The 23,311-nt window shown below is 50.8% G+C and overlaps 2 protein-coding genes across 4 annotated transcripts; one reads left to right on the top strand and one right to left on the bottom strand.

The window, feature by feature from the left end:
• The first annotated feature begins 2,688 nt into the window (after positions 1 to 2,688).
• On the top strand, positions 2,689 to 11,325 carry LPCAT4 (lysophosphatidylcholine acyltransferase 4). Of its 2 annotated transcripts, none has more exons than XM_058738316.1 (14): positions 2,689 to 3,367; positions 4,646 to 4,788; positions 5,124 to 5,344; positions 5,954 to 6,066; positions 6,183 to 6,243; positions 6,529 to 6,587; positions 6,778 to 6,812; positions 7,370 to 7,424; positions 7,561 to 7,643; positions 7,900 to 8,025; positions 8,572 to 8,704; positions 9,834 to 9,932; positions 10,260 to 10,416; positions 10,672 to 11,325. In XM_058738316.1, exons 1-14 carry the CDS (start codon positions 3,254 to 3,256, stop codon positions 10,824 to 10,826), a joined length of 1,554 nt encoding a protein of 517 aa, XP_058594299.1. In that variant the 5' UTR covers positions 2,689 to 3,253; the 3' UTR covers positions 10,827 to 11,325. The 2 variants fall into 2 exon arrangements, with proteins under 2 accessions (XP_058594299.1, XP_058594297.1); XM_058738314.1 differs by lacking the exon at positions 2,689 to 3,367 and adding an exon at positions 3,461 to 4,131.
• A 557-nt stretch (positions 11,326 to 11,882) lies between these two features.
• On the bottom strand, positions 11,883 to 23,200 carry NUTM1 (NUT midline carcinoma family member 1). Of its 2 annotated transcripts, XM_058738313.1 has the most exons (8): positions 23,085 to 23,200; positions 21,823 to 21,917; positions 19,490 to 20,189; positions 17,425 to 17,553; positions 15,687 to 15,826; positions 14,885 to 15,174; positions 14,499 to 14,615; positions 11,883 to 14,149 (listed from the first exon to the last, which is right to left on the bottom strand). In XM_058738313.1, the coding sequence occupies exons 2-8, from the start codon at positions 21,836 to 21,838 to the stop codon at positions 12,137 to 12,139; spliced, it is 3,405 nt and encodes a 1,134-aa protein (XP_058594296.1). In that variant the 5' UTR covers positions 21,839 to 21,917; positions 23,085 to 23,200; the 3' UTR covers positions 11,883 to 12,136. The 2 variants fall into 2 exon arrangements, with proteins under 2 accessions (XP_058594296.1, XP_058594295.1); XM_058738312.1 differs by lacking the exon at positions 23,085 to 23,200 and having other exon boundaries at positions 21,823 to 21,956.
• Between the last annotated feature and the right edge of the window lie 111 nt (positions 23,201 to 23,311).

The raw sequence follows: 23,311 nt of genomic DNA, 5'->3' as shown, positions 1-23,311 counted from the left end.
CAGTAACAGCAGTTTTTTGTACACAGCAGAATCTCTGACTTAAACTGGCTTAATGAGCAAAGAAATTTATTTTCTCATATAACAGGAAGTCCAGAAGTACTTCAGACTTCAGTTTGGTTTGTTCAGAGGCTGCATTCTGTCATCAAAGATCCAGATTCTTTGCATCCCACCACTGTGTTACCCTAAGTGATGTTTGATCTTCAGGTAGTTGCAAGATGGCTCTAGTCATATAGGTGTCACATTCAGAAACATCCAGACGATAAAAAAAGAGTGTTAATTTGTAAGGCATTTTCAGAAAGAGTAAGGAAACTTCCCAGAAGCTCCTCAGATTTTCATTCCTGTCTCATTGTCCACAGCCACATGCCCATTCCAAATCAGTCACTGACTGGGTGAAAAGGACTAGGAGAAATGGGGAGAAAAGACTAACATGTCCACTACAACCCTTTAATCAAAGAGTTTACAAAAAAAGAGACAGAAGTATGAAATGTCCACAAACACTGAGATTGCTCTGCAATCAGTGATAAGAAATCAGAGACAATGAAGTAATAACATGTCAGAGAGCAGCAAGGAGCAAGAACATTGCGAGAGACATACAAGGTGAGCAAAACAAATGATGAGAGAAGAGATATCCACACCAGACCCATTGCCTAAGGGTTTTCCATCAATTCCATAGAATTAGAAATCAGTATCAGGGCGCCTGGGTGGCTCAGTTAGTTGAGTATGTGACTTTGGCTCAGGTCATGATCTCACAGTTCATGGGTTCAAGCCCTGCATCGGGCTCTGTGTTGACAACTCAGAGCCTGGAACCTGCTTCGGATTCTGTGTCTCCCTCTCTCTCTGCCCCTCCCCTGCTCATGCTCTGTCTCTCTCTTTCTCTCTCTCTCTCTCTCAGAAATAAACATTAAAAAAAAAAAAAGAAATTCGTATCAAAACTTTGCGCATCACTGATTATATGTACAATTTAAGGACATAGTAATTTGCATACAATTATTATTGCTATATAGGTCTGTGTCCCAAGCTTCATAACTCCTCCTGGTATGGTTACAGATAATTTATGATAAAATATTAAAGGCATAAAAAGTAAATTATGTGTAACTATACATTTAATGAATTGCCTGAATTGAAGAACAAGAAATTGCAAAAATATTTTAACTATTCTGGAAAACCCAAGATATATAGAAACCTGCTCTCCCTTAAATAGGAGGTAGAAGATATACCTGTATCTTATCATCGCGATGTGGAAATGTTGAGGTGCAGAGCTAACAGCCAAGAATAATTCTTATGGGCACCTGGGTGGCTTAGCCTGTTAAGCATCCAACTCTTGATTTTGGCTCAGGTCATGGTCTCACCATAAAGGAATGAAGCCCCATGTCAGGCTCTGACTCTGCACTGGCCAGGGAGCCTGCTTGAGATTTTCTCTCTCCTTCTCCCTCTGCTCCTCCCCCTCCTTCTCTCTCTCTCTCTCTCTCTCTCTCTCTCTCCAAAAAAAAAAAAAAAAAAAAAAAAGTAAATTTTTAGACATCTTCATGCACGAAGGTGGCTTTATTAAAGCAGGGGACAGGACTGTGGACTGAAGAGCTGCACTGGGATTGTGAGGGGTTACTGATTATATACTTGGGAGTTGGAGGAGATAAAGGTAAGGGGAACTTTCCAAAGGGATTTTCACCATGCTGAAGAAGGCTCAGAGCATCCTGGAAGCCTAGCTATTGTCAAGTTAAGGTTGTTTTCCGCTCTAGCAAAGCATTAATTTTAAGACAGTAGGGAGTTCCTGGAAGAATGTCTTACTCTCCTTGTCTCAAGTATTTGTCAATGGAGTGCAGGTTATAAGGAAATTTATCTGCATTTCTTTGCCTTTGTTTCCCCACATCAATCACATTGTACACCTTAAACAGTGATGTCAGTGTCATCTCGATAAATCTGAAAACAGTTTTTAAATATTTTTAATAGGTAAAAGTGAGCTATTGAATCTTAAGAACGTTTAAGAAATAAATCTTGACTAGAATATCCCTTTGTTTCCCTGAGAATGGTGACGCTCTGAAGAATACAGGTAGAAATTAAGTGAGTAAATTATGGGGCAAGGAGGGAGAGAAGGGGATCTAGACAGTAGTCTTCTGGCTTTTGCCTGGTCCCACCTTCCAATGAAAGATTAATGGTGTTCTATGACCTGCCACTTGTCCCCATTGCCCTCAGGAAATGGTGACTGACAGGAATGAAGAAGGGAGAAAACAAGCTGAACCCAAGGCTGCTTCTTTCCACAAGCAGGGAGGTCCCCTTTCCCTTTTTATCGTATTACCACTCTGATTTTGTTACTCGCTGTGGATCTCAAAGTCCACCCCATTTTCTGATCTCACCATTGAGTTTTCTAGGATGATCTGGGGCTTGGACGTTAAGGGCAGAGAGGCAGAAGGGGGGCAAACGGAGAAAAAGAGACAAGGATGGAAAAAGAAAGCTGCTGCTGGGGTCGTCCAGCCTTCCCAGTTCCTACTGCCCCTCCCCAGCCGGGCCTTGCGGGCTCACGGGAAGCACACGGGGCAGCCTTTTAAGAGCTCGTGGGCGTCTGGCGGACACAAGGGGTCCACCCCGCAGAACAGGAGGCCCAGCTTAGTGCAGGCAGGACGCGGGTGCGGAGAGGTGTGAGGCACAACGCAGCCGCCAGAGGGCACGGGCGCCTCAATCCTCCCGCGATGGCGTCGCCACCACCAAGCAGGGAAGGTGGTCCGCCAGCGAGCCCGCGGGGAGAGCGGGGCCCCACCCGCCCCCGAGCTGCGGGCCTCGGCGCACCGCACACAGTTCCTCCATTCCTAGCCTCCCGAGGGCCCCGATCCGCGCTCGGAGGGTGACCTCGACTCCCGGGCGGGGTCGGAGGACGCTGTCAGCTCCGCGCCCACCTCGCGATCCCAAGCCCTCTCCGAGCCGGAGGCCTGCGAGGAGGTGGCGGTGGCCCCGTGTTCCGAGAGGAACGCCCGGAGGCCAGGCCGGGGGTCAGCATACCCCAGCATCCGGCCGCCGCGGAACAATGGCCGGAGGGGCTGCGGCGGGCGCCGAGGAGCCCGGGCGCCGGGGAGCTGGAAGCCCCGCCCCTCCGCCGGCTCCCTGACAACGCGGGCCGGGCCGCGCCGCCTGCTCCCCGCCCCTCGGCGCCCGGCACCAGGCGGGGCCCCGGTGGGAGCGCTGCAGCCGCAGCTGCTGCTCTGCAGAGCGGGGCCCGGGGTCGGGGCCGGGGCGCCCTCGTTCCCACTTTTCTCCCGCCGCTATGAGCCAGGGAAGTCCGGGGGACTGGGCCCCCCTCGACCCTACCCCGGGACCCCCGACGCCCCCCAACCCCTTCGTGCATGAGTTACATCTCTCCCGCCTCCAGAGGGTTAAGGTAAAGTGTGAGCGGTGGGCGTCGGGAGGACTCGTGGAGATAGGAAAAGGAGGTTGTTTAAAGCCCAGGAAAAGATGGGGATGGGGATCCAGAAAAGAGGTGGGTGAGAAGCGTGGGGGGCGGGAGTTCGGGGGAGCACACGTGGGGGCGGCAGTGGATGGGCGAGGAGTCCTTGCAGAGGGCGCGGGATGGGGCGATGGATAGCTCGAAGGTGTGGAAGAATGGACAGGGTGAGGACGGAGAACTGCAGAGGACCCGGGGGAAGGGGAGACGGAAAATACTGGGAATGCGGTTTGCATCCTGCGGAGGCCGATGAACTAGGATGGAGGTGGCGGCTACGGAAAGCCGGCGGTGGGGGTGGGGGCGTACTGAGTGCTTCTCGGAGGCTCGGAATTAGAGGGAAGAGGTTTCTAGACCCAGAGCCTGCGCCCCTTTGGCCATCCAACACCCCCCCCCCTTTCCCACTCCCCCCACCCCTGCACTGCAGCACCTCCTGGTGGGGGGTAGGGCGGCTTCGAAAGGGGCAGGCTACAGGAAGTGGAGGGCCGCACCAGCCTAGGGGGAACTGGGGAAGGGTGTGGGAAGGGAGTGTCCAAGGTTTCTGCTGCCCTCACCGCCCCAAGGCTGGCTCCTGGGGCTCGGTTTGTTTACCTGCGCTCTCCCCAGGGCAGCCCAAGGAGTCACCCTGGCTCCTGGCAACCCCTACCCTGCGGAATAGGGCCAAGCTCTTGTTTCCCCCATCCTCCAGCCCTGGGGGAGTGCTGGTGAGTTGCACTAGTCTGGCCTGGGCCTAAAAAGTGGACCTCTGTGTGTTCCAACTCTACACCTCCCAGGGCCAAAGTAGAAAGAACTGTGCACCTGGCTTCTGTTGGACAGAGTAGCTATTTATGGAATGCGACGTGGGGGGGAGGGACTGTCTCCAGCCTACGCTACATCAAGCACTGTGCTGGGCCCTTCCATAGGGGTTATCATTAAATGCTCTTAACAGCCTTACCAAGTGCCAGGTGCATTTTATGACTTTTAGGTAGGGTGGGGACCAACCGAAAGATATAAAACATTTAGGTCCGATCCTATTAATGAGGCCCTTAATCCTATACCCTTTTGCCCTTACTGGTATCTTCATCTCATCTTGGATTCCAATCCATCTTCTGTTCCCACACCACCTGTCTCCTGATCTGCAGGCGGTGACAGCTCTCTATTCCATCCTTGTGGGAGAAGGGAAGCAGTGGGGAGCGAGTCTCCCGGTCCTGAAGTGGCATTCTCTCCCACCCTTTGCAGTTCTGCCTCCTGGGGGCACTGCTGGCCCCCATCCGAGTGCTTCTAGCCTTTATCGTCCTCTTTCTCCTCTGGCCCTTTGCCTGGCTGCAAGTAGCTGGTCTCACCGAGGAGCAGCTTCAGGAACCAATTACAGGATGGCGGAAGTAAGTGGAGCATCAGCCCCCGGAGACCCTACTTCTCACTTCTCTTCCCTGTTACCCATTCTGCTCCCTCTTTGAGAAGAAAAGGAGGGAGGGTTCTGAAGCTCTGCTACCCATCTTAGGTAGGCAAGATGAGTCAGCCAGGCTCACACCTGGTCCCCAGGACCACAGCTCTAAGTGAGGCACCCTGATGTGTCCCAGAGGAGGCAGACTTCAGCCCTTGGCAGAGGATAGAGGACAAAAGAAGGGCAGCTGCTTTTCTGGGTGCCCAAGCCTGGGAGAGAGTGAGGGAAGGGACGGAATCACTGCCGCTGCTCATGGCCAGCCTTGCCCCACAGGACCGTGTGCCACAATGGGGTGCTGGGTCTCAGCCGCCTGCTCTTTTTCCTGCTGGGCTTCCTTCGAATTCGAGTTCGGGGCCAGCGGGCCTCTCGCCTTCAAGCCCCCGTCCTTGTTGCCGCTCCCCACTCTACTTTCTTCGACCCCATTGTCCTGCTGCCCTGTGACCTGCCCAAGGTTGTGTCCCGTGCTGAGAACCTTTCTGTGCCTGTCATTGGAGGTGAGAGAGTTTAATAAGAGGGGTAAAGGGGAGAGATGACCACTCTGAGCAAAAAAAGGCAAGAATCAGAGATGCTGTGGAGAGAACTGGCCTCCAGGGGGAAGGGAGAAGTTAGAAGGGATATGGACTGATGCTGGCCAATGAGATTCAAATGGACACCTTTTGTGAACCAACCTCTTAGATGCTGAGGGCTGGTGCTTAGAGGGTTGGAGGGATCTCTGATCAGTTCCCTAAGGACAATATACAATAAAAGCCAATGAGATTCAAATGGACACCTTTTGTGAACCAACCTCTTAGATGCTGAGGGCTGGTGCTTAGAGGGTTGGAGGGATCTCTGATCAGTTCCCTAAGGACAATATACAATAAAAGCCAATGAGATTCAAATGGACACCTTTTGTGAACCAACCTCTTAGATGCTGAGGGCTGGTGCTTAGAGGGTTGGAGGGATCTCTGATCAGTTCCCTAAGGACAATATGCAATAAAAGGAGTGTCCCTGTGGCAAAAAGACAACTGAGAAGCATCTCCATACTGTTGAGGGAGTGGAGGGTACAGGTGTAAATGCCCCTGGGAAGGAACCAAATGATTCCTTGTATCCTGTCTGGATCCCAGCCCTTCTTCGCTTCAACCAAGCCATCCTAGTATCCCGGCACGACCCGGCTTCTCGGCGCAGAGTAGTGGAGGAGGTCCGAAGGCGGGCTACCTCAGGAGGCAAGTGGCCCCAGGTGGGTAAGGGTCTGAAGAGCTTCTGGCCTTTTATATACTCCCAAAGAGACTTCTCTCTCCTCTCGCCCCTTCAAGCTACCCCTCCTCATTCTGATCCCTTGTTTTTTTCCCCCAGGTACTATTCTTTCCTGAGGGCACCTGTTCCAACAAGAAGGCTTTGCTTAAATTCAAACCAGGTGAATAAATGACAGTGGGTGATAGGGTGGTAGGAAAAAAGGAGCCCCAGATTTAGAGAGTCTGGACCAACCCAAGAAGTGGAGTGCGATGGCAGGGAAGAGAGATGGGAGACTTCCTAGCTAACCCTGAAAAGTCTCCAGGAGTCAGAAAGAAACTTATCAATGAAATGGAGCAAGGCCAGGTGTTATTTCAGACCTGTCCCAGACCCCAACACTTCATGCCTTCTAGCTATCTGAATGAACTAACCTCTGCCTGGGGGGGTGGGGGGTGGAAATGGGATTCAGGAGCCTTCATCGCAGGGGTTCCTGTGCAACCTGTCCTCATCCGATACCCCAACAGTCTGGTGAGTCTGAGTCTAAGAATGGAGGGTGGGGTGCACAAATCCACCCTAAATGGGAATCAGTGAAAACTTCCCAGTGTCATGGTGGGATGTGCGTGTGGGGCTGGGGCGGGGCCTCTGCCCAAAGAGAATGGGCCAGCTCCCAGGGAAGAAAAGGAATGCCTTTCTCCCCTCACCTCTGCTTCTCCTGTAGGACACCACCAGCTGGGCATGGAGGGGCCCTGGAGTGTAAGTCTTGGTGTTGGTTCCTGGGGTGAGGGTGGGGAGCAGGGCCCATCAGAGAATTCCTGGCCCGCCTTCCAATCTCCAGACAAGGCCAATGGACCTTCTTCATTCTCAGATTGAGAGAACTCTAGAGAAGGGCGTGCCCATTTCCCTGTTTTGTTCTGATCTCCAGGTATAACCTGGAAGTGCTTTCAGCCATCCCACCTAATCATTCCTGCTGTGATTACAGCTCCTTTTAACTTCCTGTCCTATGTTTCTAAGTGATCTTCTCCATCAGCCATCCCTTCCTGAAAACCAGCAGGTGTGCCTCACCTTTTGTGCAGTCACTCACACCTCTTCCAGCAGCTCTTCCTCAGGCATATGCCTGCTGGCGCTCGCTCTCTCTTTCCCTACCACCTTCTGGCCCTTTCCTCTGTCTCCCTACTGCATATTCATCCATCTGACTATGTGGTTAGGAGTCTGTTTTTATATGAATAGGCAGAACTTTCCCACTCCCCTCCTCAGGGTGGGAAGACCCCTAGTTAGAGATTGGTGAGCATCTGAGGTCTCTCTTCTCTTAGACTTAAAGTCCTCTGGCTCACAGCCTCTCAGCCCTGCAGCATCGTGGACGTGGAGGTATGACATCCCCTACCCCCCCTACTACCACCATGGGTGGGATAGGGGAATGGTCATCGGCCGAAGGGGATGAGAGTAGGAGTGGTCACCCATAGCTTTGAAGTCCTGATGTGTGTGTGTATGTGGTGTGTTTCAGTTCCTCCCTGTGTACCACCCCAGCCCAGAGGAGAGCAGGAATCCCACCCTCTATGCCAACAATGTCCAGAGGGTTATGGCACAGTGAGTTACCACAAAATATTTCCTGGAGCAGATACACAGGGCATAGGAACCACAAGAGGGGTGGAGGGCTGAGGTTCCAAGGCAAAGATAGGGGAGTGGGCAGTGGGATGGACTCTGAACAGTTGATACTTGGGGTGGGGGGCGGTTAAAGGGGCCTGGTCTCCTCTCCCTGTTCAGCAGCCCAGACTCGGTAGTGACCCCTCAGAAGAGTCTTCTTCCTTGCTCCCCCTCCATTCCATCACTCTTCATCCTCTAGGGCCCTGGGCATTCCAGCCACTGAGTGTGAGTTTGTAGGGAGCTTGCCTGTGATCGTGGTGGGCCGGCTGAAGGTAGCACTGGAGCCACAGCTCTGGGAACTGGGAAAGGTGCTTCGGAAGGCTGGGTAAGTGACCTTGAACATAAGAGTATGGTCAGTGTCACTTATAGATAGAAAAAAAAAGAAGAGGGAGAAATGGGAAGAAGGAAGGAAAGTTTTGTTTTGTTTTGTTTTTTGTTTAGTTTATTTATTTATTTTGAGAGTGAGAGAGAGAAAGAGAGAGAGAATCCCAAGCAGGCTCCACACTCAGCCTGACTCGGGGCTCATTCCCACAACCATGAGATCATGACCTGAGCCAAAATCAAGAATCAGATGCTCAACCAAAAGGGCCACCCAGGCGCCCAAGGAAGGAAGATCTTTTAAGAAATAATAATAAATAAGAGGGAAGGTAGAAGAATTTTTTTTAAGATAATGGAGTAAAAGAATTGGTAAAAAGTAAGGGAAAGATATTTAATAACCCCAGTGAGGAAAGGAGGAATGGCTCTCAAGGGACTGTGAGTGAGAGTACCTTAGAAAAACACCAAATATGTCTGTGGTGGGAAAGCTGCGGCCAAGGTCGTGTGTCCAGGAAGAAGCTGAGTAAGCTGTCTGCCTTCAACAATTCTGTTGTAGGCTGTCCCCTGGCCATGTGGACGCTGGGGCAGAGCCAGGCCGGAGTCGAATGATCAGCCAGGAGGAGTTTGCCAGGCAGCTACAGCTCTCTGACCCCCAGACGGTGGCTGGAGCCTTTAACTACTTTCAGCAGGTAAAGGAGCTGGGACACAGAGGCCAGAGCCTGGGCACTGCCCTCCAGGCTGATGTGCTCAGGACTTCAGGACACTATCCAGTTGGCCCCATGGGTGGCCAGTTTGGAATCTGCACTGTTGGATGGCCATCTCCTGAGGTCTGCTGGGGGATTCGTTTTTTATAGAGTATCCAGTGCATTGAGGAACAATGTTTTAATCATTGTGGAAAGGAGCAGTGGAGAACTAATCGGTCAGTGAGGTCCTTAAGTTTTTTAAGCCACTTTAGGGATTGGCCAAGATGGAGGACCAGATGACCTTGTGGGGCACCTGTGTGAGTTTCAGGGAAGAGTCACGAAGGTTGGATGGGAAGGTGACCTATGGAGGAGACAACATGGGACAGGTTAGACAGAGACGAGTGGGAGCCTCAGATCTCAGCGATACTTTTTAAAGATAGCCCGTGGCTGCTTAGGGGATTCCTGAACTATCTCAAGAATTTTGGTACTCTGTATATTTCCTGGGACTTAACTAGGTTTTCCTGTTGAATTATAATAATCCCAAAAGATTCTTAAGGTTTGCAAACAGCCACCACTGGCCCCAAAGAGCTCTTTTTGGTGCAAACTGTGGCTCTCAACATCCTCTAGAGAGGGACAGAGTGACCCAGGTGTGTTGATTGCTTAGACTGGGGCAGACTTTCCCTGAAAGGAGCTTCTCTGCTTAGTCTCTAGCATAGCTGAATAGCATGGCTCCGCTGGGGCAGCATCCTCCTTGGGGTTTTTTATGCCGGTGGCCCCCTGTCAGTCTGTCAGACCAGTTCTCCAGCATTGGCTGAGTCAGAAGAGAACCAGTTATTCCAGCTTAGCATATGTCAGAAACTTGGTGGTAACTTCAGCATTCCTGAGGGATTCCCTCACGTTCGTAGGAGATTCCCTAGAGGAGAGTTTTGTCACCAGGTGACTTGGGGGTGGCTTGAGCATGACCAAGAGAAATGCTGGGAATCCTGGTGAGTTTAGGGCTTCGGGTTTTGAGGGAAGCAGACAGAAGATCATCATCCCTGTTCCTGCTGAGAAGAGGGAGGAGCCAAAACCCAGGGCAAGAGGGAGGACACAGGGTTGGTCCTCATACTGCCCTGGTTTCTCTTTCACCATCTAGGATGCCAAGGGTTTGGTGGACTTTAGAGATGTGGCCTTGGCACTGGCAGCTCTGGATGGGGGCAGGAGCCTGGAGGAGCTGACTCGCCTGGCCTTTGAGGTATCAGGAAGGTGGAGGGACGTGTGGTGGCCATGCCTACCCCACCCAGAGGCCTGTATGCACTGCTGCTCCCAGTACCTTCTAGATAGTAGGTGCTGGCTATGCACCGCAGTGCCTCCCTGTCTCACCTACAGAGCCCCAGTGCCTCTGTGTCGCAGCCTTGCTGGGAATAGGGCAAGGGCAACAGCTGTGAAGTTTACAGTTCTGCAGAACGGGCCAGGGTGAGGGTGGCAGGGGAGACGGGGGAGCCTGTCAGGCAGACCTGCAGGGCGGTGTGGGGCTATGGCCTGAGGACAGTGCTTGACTTGCTGTCCCTTTCTGTCCCAGCTCTTTGCCGAGGAGCAAGTAGAAGCACCCGACCGCCTGCTGTACCAAGACGGCTTCAGCACCATCCTGCACCTGCTGCTAGGGTCACCCCGCCCTGCTGCTGCGACTTTGCATGCTGAGCTGTGCCGGGGGGGACCCCACCAGGGCCTCTCCCTCTGTGAGTCACTGCCTCCTCTGCCAGGACGGCTCGGGCCATCATCAGCACAGGCTGGGAGAGGGTGCTGGGGATCCTCGTACAAGAGGTGAGGCTGGGAAGGCAGAGAAGACATAAGCTGGGACTTGAGAAGTGAACCAGAAAGGAGAGGGACAAGACATACCAATTCCCAAAACGAGCTGGCCTCCCTCTTCCTCTCCTTCCTGGATGGTTTTACCTTTCCACCTTTGCCCTTCTCACTCTTTCTTACCCGTTCAGGTCAGTTCCAGGACTTCTCCCTCCACGATCCGCTCCACGGGAAGCTCTTCAGCACCTACCTGCGCCCCTCCCAGAAACCACATGCCTCATCCCCAGGCACCCCCACTGCTCTGGCCAACGGGACTGTGCAAGCTCCCAAGCAGAAGGGCGACTGAGCACCTCGACCTCCCCAGCTTGCCTCCGGCCTACCCTGTGCCTCAAGCCCATTTGCTCCTGCTTGATTTTTTTGTTATTGTTGTTTTTTTTAATTTGATTTTCATTTTTTTTGTTTGTTTGGTTTTTTTTTTGTAAGAAACTATTTTATATATAAATATAAATATATATCTATATCTATTTAAAAAAAAAAAGTAAGGCCATTACATTGGTGATATCAGCTGGGAACGAAAGGGATTAATGGTTGTAGGCTGCCCGTTGGAAGATTCCAAAGGTTCCCAGGGTCAGTCCTCTTGGCCACTGCTGAATGAATCCTCACTTCCAGTTGGACTGGACGGAGCTTTTTCCTACACAGAAATCCTGCAAATCTCACATCCTCCTCTCCTGCTGTCAAGCCTTACATATGCACATTTTAACAGGCTTCCTCATGAACCTCTTTTCAGCCTATTCCCTCTTGTTCTGTCCTCATTAGATATTAAAAAATAGCTGACTACCATTTTACATTTAATAATCCTACTGAGAATGATGCCCCCTCCCGTGCTGGGAGCAGAGAGCTGTGTCAGTAGCAGCCAAGCCTCCACCCTGCAGCTGAGACTAGCCTTAGGAGGGTGTTTTATGCCAGAGGATAAACAGTTAAGTCTCTTCCTTCCAGCCCCTTTTTGAGGCGGGGGAACAATAAGCAACCCCCACGCCCCTTAAAAAGATGGTGTGGAAAATTAATTAGATTCAGAAAATTAGATATCTAACCCAGAGACCTGACAGGTTTAAAAAAAAAAAAAAAATCTTTCCATCTTACAGATTTTTAAAGGGAGATGGATAATGATGGCCTGTCCTGAGAAGAACTGCCAGCTTCAAGTCTAGGCTTTTCATGAGTGGGGGGATAAAGTGATCACTGGGACTTCTCACTCCTGGAGCTTGTCAGGGAGCCTAGATAAGGCTGGAGGCGGGAGTGGTATCTAGATCTGGTGAATCTGGAGCCACCTCCACCTCCTTTCTTCTTTTCAGCACCACACCCCATCTAGCAGGGAACACGCAAATACACAAGGACACACTGCAAGCATTTTCCAACAACCGGAAAATCTTTATTCTTTTTCCCCATACAACTCCTTTCAAAGGTACTTCACCTCCCACCAAGGGGACCACCTTCAACCTAGCCAGTGTGGCCTCCCTTCCCACACTCACTACTTTTGCAGAACAACGAAATAACATGGGGTTGAGAACCAGTCTGTTGGTACGCAGCCTGGGTGAAATCTACTCTGGGGCCCCCACCTTCAAGGGATCAGCAGGTGGGATCGTTTGGTCCTGCTGTCCCCTAGTGGCTGCGCCGTCGTTTCTTCCTTCTGCCAGTAACAAAAGTATCACGCCGCCTTTTACGGGGCTGTGAGGCCCGAACCACCTCCAGAGCCAGGGGTTTCTCTCCAGAGACACCAAGATCAGTAGGTGTCTTGTAGGGCCTCTTGTCAGCAGGAGCTGAACTTCCACTGAGTGTTCTCTTCCCAGACTTGGTCACAGGATATGGAGGCTGGCCAAGGCCCCTCACCTCAGCGGAGAGGGAGCTGGATGCTCTCTGGACCCCCTGTCCTCCCGTGGAGGGCAGTGGGCCTGAGACAGAGTGAGGACTGAAGGGAGGCCCCCTGGGAGACAGGCTAAGTTTAGAAGCCAAGAGGTAGGCAAATCTGGCAAGTTCCTCATCTTCCCTCTCCTCCTTCTGCTCTTCCTCCTCCTTTCCTTTGGCCCCATCTGTTGAGCTGCATGTTTCACTGACAGGAGAAGCATCTCTCAGAACTAAGGCATCCCTGGCTACCCATCTAGAGAACATGCTTTCAAGGCCCTGGTGAGGAGACATTGATTTGGGAGTCCCATGTGCATAAGAGTCTTGATTCCCTGGTAAGGGAGCAAGGTCTTGGGGCTTGGATACATCAGTATCCTCCCTGTGCTCTCCTTGGGGGTCATAAGAATTAACATTTGGCAGGCAGGTATCCTGAATGACCCCTAGATGGAGGCCACAGGCATCTCCAATATCTAGTATGTCGACCTGTTCTATGGTTTCCAACAGAGGAGAGAGGGAATTGCCACTGCTCCCCGCCTCTAGGCTGACCTCAGGGAAGGAGGAGATCCCCTGGGTCCCCAGCATAAAGATATTGCCTTGACATGCAGGCTGAAGGGTTTCTTTGGGAGCCCCCAGTGTGGGGGTGCTGATACTACTCTCCAGCATTGGGGGGCAGCCTTTAGCCCACAACTCACTGGGATCCCCTGTAGCCTCAGGGCTCTGTTCTCTATTTCCTTTAGACCCCAAGGATGGGCTCTTGGCCCTCAGAGGTCTGGGCAGGCTGCTGTAGTTTCTCTTGTGCACAGCTGCTGTGCCGTCTGTGCCTCCATGGGGAACTGCAGTGCTCCCCGCTTCCCCAGGTGCTGTGGTTTCTCCAGGACCCAGAGAAATGTTGCCTCTGGAGCCCAGTGCCTGGCAGTCACCCTGATGCTCAGTGACACATTCCCTGGAAGTGGAGTTCACATGGAAGTTCTCTATAACCTCCTCAATCTCTAAGGGCAGCTCCAAGCCCACAGCATCCAGCTCACTGCTCAGCCAAAGTCCTGGACTGAGAGAGGCTCTGTCCCCATCCCCGTCCCCAGTTTCTTTAGGGGAAGGGCTCTGATCATAACTCTGAACTACAGGAGGACCTTTGTCGTCTCCCCACTGTGTCATTTCCTGGGACTCTGCTAACAGCTCCTCCCCTTGAGGAAGCGCTCCGAGCCCCTCTAGCTGCTGTCCCGTCTGCAACCCCACAACCCGCTTTTCTAACCCCTGTCCTTGCAGAAGGGCCAGCCCTGCAAATCCGACATCCAAACTGGGAACCATCTCCAGCAGGGGGCCTTCCTGCCAACAAAGGGGCGGAGTCTCTGAAGTGCTGTCCGACACCAGGGAGTGCCCAGGAGACCTAGCACCTCCCAGGTGGCCATCCTGATGTGGGCATATTTGATCTGTCACCTTCCCAGACCCTCTCCTCTCCATATTTAGGGACCCTCGAAATCCCTGCGCAGCTGTAAGTTCTGGCTGCAGGTCCCAGCTGCTGGGAGATGGCAGAGCATTCCCATCTCTGCGCATCCCCCTCCGGCCATCCGGAGCCCGTTTTCCTGGGAAAACAGCCTTTCCAAGGTGAACGGTGCTGTCCCCCGCCACCCGAGGCCCAGCTGAGGGCCGAAGCCGCCCACCTCCATCTTCGTCCTCATCAGAAACGGAAGGACTGGAGTCCGATTGAGCTCCGCTACAACCCGGAGATGCCTCTGCAGCCTCCTCTTCCAAGGCCAGGAGTCGCTTCTGGACCAGCTGGAAGCAGAATGGACAAGCATTGTTCTGTAAATGGTTGTGAGAAGGAGCAGCTGAGGGGGTGGTGAAGAGATGGTACTTAGGGCAGGGAATGGAAACAGGTGGCATAAGTCACAGTATCAAAAACAGATACCGTCGCTCTTTTCTCCCTTCTCGGGCCTTCCTTCCATCCTTTGACCCCTTATGCTCGCTCCCCTTCTCCTATGTTTCCACAATCCCTTGCCTACTTGTTCTGCACCAAACCTCAATCCTGAAGCTGTCTCCAGAAGCCATACCATCCAAGACCGTGTAGAGTTCGATAAAATTATACAAGCTTTTTATTCTGTTATTCCCTACCTCCCAGGTTTACCTGGGCAAGACTGAGCCCCTCTTCTTGCTCTAGTTCCTCAATTAAGGCCAATGGATCCCTCTGCTGCTCTGGGGACAGCAGATCTGCCAGAAATTGAGGATGAATGACGGCCTCCACCTGGAGAATAGAAGGAAAAATGATCTGAGTCCTTGACAGAAAGTAACCTGTGAACCAAGAAGCTCTGGAGAAGAAGCCATGTCTCCACCCCTCCTCCCCTGGGGTTGTTATTAACCGCGACCACCACCAGCTATGCACGTTCACAACCTAGGAAGACAGTAGGAAGACAGCCTAGCTCCTAACTGCCTCGGGCAAAACCCTAGGTCTTTGGTGCCCTGGTGTTTCCACCCCAGGATCTATTAGAAACCAGACACCCAGGTCCGACCCACCTTGGAGACAAAGACCTCCTGAGAACAAAGCTCCTCGATGTAGCCTAGGAGGCCTGGATCTGGATACATCCCTTCCTCCTCCTGCTGCTGCTCTTCTTCCTCTTCTTGTTTTCCATCTGACCCCCCGCTGGCCAAGTGACTCCCCACGAGCCCTTCCATGATGTCAGCATACTCTTTCACAGCTTCTGGTGGGATTTCCTTGGGTACCTCAGGAAGCGGAGGCCTCTGGGTTTTGCGCTGCCGCCGACGGGGGGCCCGGGCCTTGGAAGCCACCTTTTTGGGAATGTACGCTAAGGGAAGAGACGGAAAGGAGGAACACAAGGTGGCACAGAGACTGTGGCTTCTGCCTCCCGACCTTGTGTTTGTAAAGGGCAGCAACCTGGGTACACTGAAATGGTTACAGGCTAGATGAGGCCTGAAACGGTACCAGCCCAAGGGAGAAGACTGTGGAGCTAGAAGGTCTAAGAGAATCACTGTATGAGGCATCTGGAAACCTCTGAAATTCCAAGAAGTCCTCTCATCCAGCCCCCATTTCTTAGGCAGATGAAGTATTATGTGCCTCATTTATGGACAGTCTTAATTAGAGACTAGTCGGTCTCCTTGGCCAAGATCAAAGTTTGGGACAAAGGGAAACGGAGAACCCAGCCTCCTATGTATGTCCTGTTTGGAACATCAATGGCACTCCCTGGAGGGAAAGTGACAGAAGCAAGGGCAATGCCTTCCCTAGTCCATGACTGGCTCTGTGTACGCCTCCCTTTGAGCCTTTGGCCCAAGGCTCCTATTTGGAATTGGGTAGCCTTACCTGGCTGCTGGCTAGCCTCAGGGGCCAAGAGCCCTGGAGGATCAAGTTTCAGAGAGGCTGCCAGAGGCAGGCCCTGGGACCCGTTCATCAGCTGCGTGTTCTGAATCTGCATCTCCTCCTCGGCCTCAAACTCCATGAACCTGCAGAGGGTGAGGAAGGCCTGGAAAGTTCTCAGAAGGTCAGACACTGGGAGGGGGTTGCTCACAGATGGCCAGATAACAATTCTGGAGAAACATCACAAGGTCTCCACAAAGTCCATTATGTGCAATCATCACTTAGGAAGCTTGTTAAGAAAATGAATGGTCTAGGGGCGCCTGGGTGGCGCAGTCGGTTAAGCGTCCGACTTCAGCCAGGTCACGATCTCGCGGTCCGTGAGTTCGAGCCCCGCGTCAGGCTCTGGGCTGACGGCTCAGAGCCTGGAGCCTGTTTCCGATTCTGTGTCTCCCTCTCTCTCTGCCCCTCCCCCGTTCATGCTGTCTCTCTCTGTCCCAAAAATAAACAAAAAAACGTTGAAAAAAAAAAAATTAAAAAAAAAGAAAATGAATGGTCTAGGGGCGCCTAGGTGGCTTGGTTGGTTAAGCGTCCGACTTCAGCTCAGGTCATGATCTCACGGTCCGTGAGTTCGAGCCCCAAGTCGGGCTCTGTGCTGACAGGGCTCTGTGCGGAGCCTGGAGCCTGTTTCGGATTCTGTGTCTCCCTCTCTCTCTGCCCCTCCCCTGTTCATGCTCTCTCTCTGTCTCAAAAATAAATAAACATTAAAAAAAAATTAAGTAAAAAATAAGTACATAAATAAATAAATAAATAAATAAAAAGAAAATGAATGGTCTAGAACTTGTAAAGCTTCTCCAGGAACCATGGCTTTCACTTCTGTTTCATACCCTATCTCGCCCAGCATCATGGAGGGTATACAGCAGCAATTAATTCAGGCTTGTTGAAGCCAGTCAGGCCTCTGCCAAAGCCTAGCAGGACCCCACCAGCCAGCCCATAGGGCCTGGGGTTGCAATTTAAGGCAGTTCCTACCAGGAGGCAGTACTGAGATCCGAGTCCTCAGCCTTGCACTGGGACCCTACAAGAGTAATTCTGGGAGATACAGGTCCAGAAAATTTGGGGGTTGGAAATGGAAGCTAAGCTTTGGAGAAAAGAGTTCATCTTCCTTAAGAGTTACTTCTTTAGCCAAGGAGATTATCATGGAAAAATGGGAAATATGAGCCAGGAGACAACTCTGAGCACCCAGGACCCTCCTCTGACCAACCTATGTAAGCACCAGGCCCTCCCTGGGATAACAGGGTAAATGATTTCTGTGATAAGTCCTTCACAGATATATACTTTTTCCAGAGGAGGCATGGTCTCAAAGTCTGCATCAATAGCCACTTGCTGCTACCTGGTCAGTGAGATAGGAAAGAACCCGCCTAGTAGGGCTTATCTCCCCATTGCTAGGTCCCTTTAGCAAGGAATTTTTACACCCATTGGGTTCCAACCCCATTCTAAGAACTTCAGTGTCAAGGACCTATATAATTCAGAATCTGGAGGAGGGAGAGCTTCCAAGGGACAGGAAAACCCAAGAGTCAAGGTGGTGGAAGCAGTGAGAATCCAGGAGACCCCATTCTAGTCCACACTCCTCCTAGCACCCCTTTGAATAATAATTCCCCCCACACCCAGACTCACGATGTTCAGACCTGACCCCATCCCTCAGCTGAAAACAGTGCCCCTCAGGAGAATGAGGGGTGGTCACACTCACTTTTCTGCCATCTCATAGAAGATCATCCGGTCAAAGTTGCTGGTGTGCTCCCACTCCTCCACAGCCCTTGGCAGTCCTTCCTCCAGGGTCATCGTGGGCTTCAGCCGAGCCAGAGAGCGAAGCACAGGGCTAAAACCCCCACTGGGTCAGTCATGGTCTACAGTGCATGCCCCACTCATCCACCTGTCCTGACAGACACCTCAACACATACCCCGTTGTCCCCTCAGCAGATCTAACTTGCCCCCCAATCCTTGTCACATCCCAACTTCCGGTTAGACTTCCAAACCCCCAACTTTCCATCCATCCTCTACCACACTGGACTTCCCACTGAAATGTTCAAATCGCATGCAAAATCAGATGATTGGCTCGCTCCCCACCTTTGGAAATCAGCCACCTTTAATTCTCACAGTGCTGTCCTCAACTAAACATTAGGAAGAAAGCACTCATGTTATTAAATTAATGGATTTGTTATAAAGTAGGCAGGCTTACCCCTGCCCGAAGGCTCTTGCTTTTGGAGAAAGGCACTACCTAACCCAAATGAATCTCTAATTAAAGGTTGTGTGGTGTTTTTATTTGTTGGTTTTTAAGTGCTTTTTGCCTCCAGGACACCCTTCACAGTCAGTCAAATATCAATACTCTTTAAGCTCTTTATGATTCATTTTTGCCTTTCTGACTTGCCAGAGTGCTCAAGCACTGTGCCTAGAATCACCTGGTGAAGCTTGTTATAATTATGGATTCCAGCGCCCCAGGATCTAGGGACTAGATTCCTGGGTGACTGTTGCAGAGGGTCTGAACTGCATTGTGGAGGAGACCCTGCCCAGAGCCCCTGAGCATGGAGAGCAGGAAGAGGCCAGGAGTTAGAAATCCAGCCTGCCAGGCTCCAAGAGAACTCAGAGCCGTCTGGAGAAAGCAGGGAGCTGGTAAGCTGATCTACACCAAGGACTTGGGGGAAGGCTCTTGATTTATTCACTCCAGAGTCAGGGTGGAAAGGGAGATTCCTTTAGGTGTTCAGTGACGGCGAGAACAATGTACCTGTATTTTAAGTCCAGTAAAATGTGGTATGTGTTACATAGTGGTTTACACAAGATGTTGAGAGTGCAGTGCAGTTAGGAGCAGCTGTGGGTCTGGGTGGGAAGAAGAGAAAATTCCCCAGACGGCTGGCTAATGACTCTGCTTGATAAACACAACAGACAGCCTATGACACCTGGGGTCCTTGGCTAAGCGTCCCCTCACGTAAACATTCTGGCCTTTTGTGAATTATTTTCCTCTACTAGACTGCCTTTTTTTTTTTATAACATAGTAATGACAACAGCAGCTACCACTTAATGAAGCATTCTCTGTGCCCAGCACACTGCTAGGTACTTCACAGATATGAATTCATCTTCTCAGCAACCTTTTGAAGTAGGTATAATCATCCCCTTTCTAGGTGAGAAAACTGAGGGCAAAGATAGCAAATGTTGGGCCCAGGATCACCAATCTAGCAAGCGGTGGAGCCTAGGCCACTGGTCACTAGGCAAGCTCTACCAACTCCCTAGTTCAACTTGAACTGTGGCTAAAATAGGGACTAGTGGGGGTGGGGGTGGCACACACAAGGTCCTTTGCCAGGCCCCACATCATGCTCCACTCCTCCAGAAAGGCTCAGGGCCCAGCACTCATCCTGCTGGTTTGGACGGCCCAACTCCATGTCGGGCGGTAATAAAACAGAATGGAGGCCCCTGTACTTAGTGTCAGAGACCTCAGCTCCACCCATGGCTCCTCGCTCTATGACAGGGAACCTCTGAGCTCCAGTCTTCTCATCTATAAATGAGGACCACATAAAAATGCCTGCCTCAACCCACAGGTTGTGAGGATCACTTCAGAGAAGACACCTGAAAGCTTGTTATACTCTGGAAAGCGCATAAAGAGGTGTATCATCATCCTCGTTATGCTTTTTCATTCTCACAGCATCTCTAGCACCCTCATGACCTGCCCTCAAGCATTCCCGAATAGCCTAACCTCTCACCCACCCCAAAGTCCTCCCTGTTGAAAAGCGCTAGGAAAATCCATGTCAGATCTCCCCACTTACATAAGAAAGCAGGAAAGGGCTTCTGCATCAGGACTTTGAGATAAATGCCTCCGAGCCAAGACTTTGTAGCGCTGCCAACGTCGGAAGTTCTCATACACACCCTTGGAGGTACAGGAGAGGTCACCCAGTGAAGGCTTGGATTGGGTGGACAAAGGACCTCCTTCTCCAGTTGCCCCATGTGGCCCTGGCCAAGCCTTTTCCGGGGACACAATGGGGGCCAGTTGGGCAGCTGGTTGTGGAGCCTGAGCAGGAAGGCCCGGGAGACCCTCCTGGCTGACCCCAACGGCCTTAGTGGGCAGAAGAGTCTTCATGTTAGTGGCTGTCATGAATCGCGGGGGAGGACCCTCAGGGGCCCCGCAGGGACTGCCTGAGGCAATCCAGTTGAGGGCTGGCTGAGTAAGGATAAAGTTCTGAGTCTGAGAGGGCTCAGCCGGCCCCACTTCTGTCTTGACTTTGACAATGACTCCAGCCCCAGTGGGGCCAGGGCCCCCGTCCCCTGTCACCAACAACGGGCTGGGGAGAGCAGAGAGCATCAGAGGGTTGTCTGGAGAGAATGCTGAAGGCATGGGAGGCTGTGGAGGCAGCTCCCAGGATGGCTGGTCTGGTGGGCCAGAAGCAGGTGGGGGAAAGGGAAGTGCAGTGAAAGGAGACAGGGTGGCACCAGGTTTCAAGGTTATATCCGGTCCTGGCAATGGAGATGCTGTTGAGACAAAGAAAAAGAGGGAATGGAGTAGGAGAAAGGGAGGTCAGAAGTAGGTCATCAGAGCTTCATTTAGTCCCTGAACCATCAGAGGACTGATTCTCAACAGGTGAGAGAGGGGCTATGGTGGGGAACTCGCAGTCTGCAAATGTCCCCCAAGTGATTTTGATTTGAGAATTCTCGCACCATAAGAGGTGCAATGACCCTTGGGCCCATAACTCATATTCCATAACATGTGCCACCCAGCATACATCTCTTATTCTCACCCACTCCAAACACATTCAAACCATCTGAGCCCTGCTCCCAGCTACTCTGTGGTCCCTGCCACCGCTCACAGAAGCACTGTTTCCAGGAGAGGGTGTGTGGATTAGATGTCTCGTTTCCAGAAATCTTGTTATGTAACAGCTAGGAATGACTAGAGATAAGGGCCAGGAAATGGGTGAGGGGAGGGCTGTGCAAGAAGAGAGGTTCCCAGAGTAGCTGCTGCACATGCTAAAATTTGGTGATGTAGACTATCCGCGGTCCTGCTTGGAACTCCTAATAGTAGACATTTAGGGTCCACTAGGGACAAGGCACAGACAGTGAAGTCGGAAACATAGTACCTGCTGATGAGAAGCTATGTGGAATCTAGTCAAAGGGACCAAGGAAAATACATACAATATGTACTTAATTAATCAGGACATGTGTTTCTTAGGATTTTTCGTTATAATTATAGAAGATCATTTTCCTGATTTCACACGACTCTCCTCCCCCTCTAATAAATAGTTTCCAGTGGCAAATTAACGGCACTCAGCTTCTGCTTCCTGACCATGAAGGAGACATGGAATATGAACAAACCCATCATCTCAACTACACAGCAGAAGGCCAGGAGTCTTCCATCAAGTGTGGACAGTGAAATGTGTCTGAAGGCCTGAGTTCCACAAAACATAGAAAAACTGAGAGCAACTCAGGGAAGCCCCAGCTCTCATTCTGGTTGGAGTTACCCACCTCCCCTGGCCCCGGGAAATCAAGAAAAACTGCTTCCCTGAACTGGAAGAGAGGCCTCCTCTCGGGCAAAAAGGAGTCATAAGGCTCTGAGCAGAGGCACTTATATAGTACCTTCCAGTCTGGCTTTGGGGAGAACATTTCTTTACAGACGAGGCAACAGATAACCCAACGGAACAGTTTTCCAGCTAAGGTCTCCCTCCATTCACCTCACTCAATAAGATGGGGAGTGGCTCCAGCCTGGTTCTCTCAGGGCAAAATTCTAGAGCAGGCTCCAATCGCATGAAGAAGACACAGGAATTTGGACCTTCCCCTTGAGCCCTCTCTGAGCTATTCGCACCACACATAACCCGGCCACACAAACACATGTTGAAGGCGGTCCCTGTTCCAGAGAAATGAGTTGCTAACTTTCCGCTGAGGGGCTCTGATTTATTTACCTCCCAGGAAGCTCTCTTCATCCCCTAAGCCTGGTGTTAACAGCACAATCTCCTCCCCCAGCCTCCCCAAGACGGATGACTTTGCTGGGGTCTAGTGCTCTCACATCCCTCTAGGTGAACCCCAAAAGCTGGTCCCCAGGTAAAACGTCAAATTTGAATCCCCAAGGATGTGGGCAGGTAGCCAGGACCTTCCCCACCACTTTCAGATTTACCTCCATCTGAAGCCATCCTCTCAGGTTTGGGCTCCAACTGTGGCTCTGTGGAAGCCTCCAGAATGGCCAGTCAGGTCCAGGACCCAGAGAGCAACCTGGCCCCAGCAGATACACAGGGATCCAAGGAAGGGAAGACAAAGATCAGATCAAAACAGAACTAGAATCTAGGACTCGAGGCATTCTGCAGTGGGGGAGGGGAGAGGAGCTGGGGTAGAGGTACAGAGAGATTCCAACGGGCTCTAGTAAGTAGGCGGTAACCAGGAATTCCCTCCAAACCAAAGTACCACAACACAATTTTTGAGTATCTTTTTAGGGCAATTTGTAAATTCTTTCTGATTCCCAATATTACAAGTTTTACATCTCGGTTACCTGTACATTTCTTCACCAATATATATAGTTTTGTGCCCTTCAATCCCATCCAGTTCTGTAACTGACTTCCTATTAATAGCAGGTTGTGGCATACGCTTGACTTAATCCAATGTTGGCTATATTTTTTAAACCAAATTCAGAGCATTATAGTCGGTGTACTTAAGGATCAAAGAAACAGAATGTTTGAAATCAGGGTGTCCCAGAAAATCCGGGTTTGATCGGCTATATGCATATCATTTCCTTAAAAAGCTGTCCTGCAGTTCCCTAACAGTCCAGTACCATCAGGTCTGCAGCACAGAAGGTTCAGCCTTACCCTTGGCTGAAAAGCACCACCCTATCAGAAACTGCCATTCAGCCTAAAATTCCAAAAGCAAAAAGTCCTTCTTTTTGTTATTTTGTTTAAATTTTTGTTAATTTTAATTTTTGAAATGGGTAACACATCCGCATGTTTCAAAAGTCAAATTATGCCAAATGTAATATACATCTCTCCCCTTTCCTCTGGAACTGAGTTCTTTCTCTCTCTTTCTCTGTTTCTTCTCTTTCTTTCTCTTTCTTTCTTTCCTTTGTTTTTAGAAGCAAGTTCTTTATCTCAGAGGAAACCAATAGTATGCTTCTTGTGAAATTTTGCATTTTATGCAACTACAATTAAATACAAACTATATTCTTAAAAAAAAGAAGGAAGCCTTCAGGTTTTTCTCGATTATAAAATTAACCTATGTTCCAATGTCTTTGCCATCATAAATAATACTGCAATGATCATCTTTGTAATGATATCTGGGTTCCACTATCATTTTTTAAAAACCAGGTTCCTATGAATACAATTTCTATGTTCTTTTAAAAATTCAAAATAACCCTATGAGGTGCATCTTATTATGCTATTATTAGCTACTCACCACTATTAGAAAGAGCGTTGAATTTGTGGTAGAGACCTGAGTTTAAATCTTGGTTTGACCACTAAAATCTACTTCACCAGTTTCATAAAATAACTTCACGCTCTCTTCGCTGTACATAATATCGAATACCCGTCATGCACTCTTTACCGCCAATACTTTGAAATAGGGCGGAGGAACCGGATGTAAAAGAGGGGAGAGAAGAAAACTTTCTTCTTCTACCATAAGGT

The sequence above is a fragment of the Neofelis nebulosa genome, chromosome 7 (genome assembly GCF_028018385.1).
Source record: "Neofelis nebulosa isolate mNeoNeb1 chromosome 7, mNeoNeb1.pri, whole genome shotgun sequence".
Lineage (NCBI taxonomy): Eukaryota > Metazoa > Chordata > Mammalia > Carnivora > Felidae > Neofelis > Neofelis nebulosa.
Note: the sequence above shows the minus strand (reverse complement) of the source record. Positions and strands in the feature narration are given on the sequence as shown.

Excerpts from the sequence above, each read along its gene's own strand:
- LPCAT4 (XM_058738314.1), top strand. The coding sequence starts at position 3,556 with ATGGGGCGATGGATAGCTCGAAGGTGTGGAAGAATGGACAGGGTGAGG. Across the intron at positions 6,067-6,182 it reads CAGGAGGCAAGTGGCCCCAG|GTACTATTCTTTCCTGAGGG; the intron begins GTGGGTAAGGGT and ends TTTTTCCCCCAG. Across the intron at positions 6,813-7,369 it reads GCATGGAGGGGCCCTGGAGT|ACTTAAAGTCCTCTGGCTCA; the intron begins GTAAGTCTTGGT and ends CTCTTCTCTTAG.
- NUTM1 (XM_058738313.1), bottom strand. Across the intron at positions 17,554-19,489 it reads GCCCTTTCCTGCTTTCTTAT|CCCTGTGCTTCGCTCTCTGG; the intron begins GTAAGTGGGGAG and ends TGGGGGTTTTAG. Across the intron at positions 14,616-14,884 it reads AGGAGGTCTTTGTCTCCAAG|GTGGAGGCCGTCATTCATCC; the intron begins GTGGGTCGGACC and ends TCTATTCTCCAG.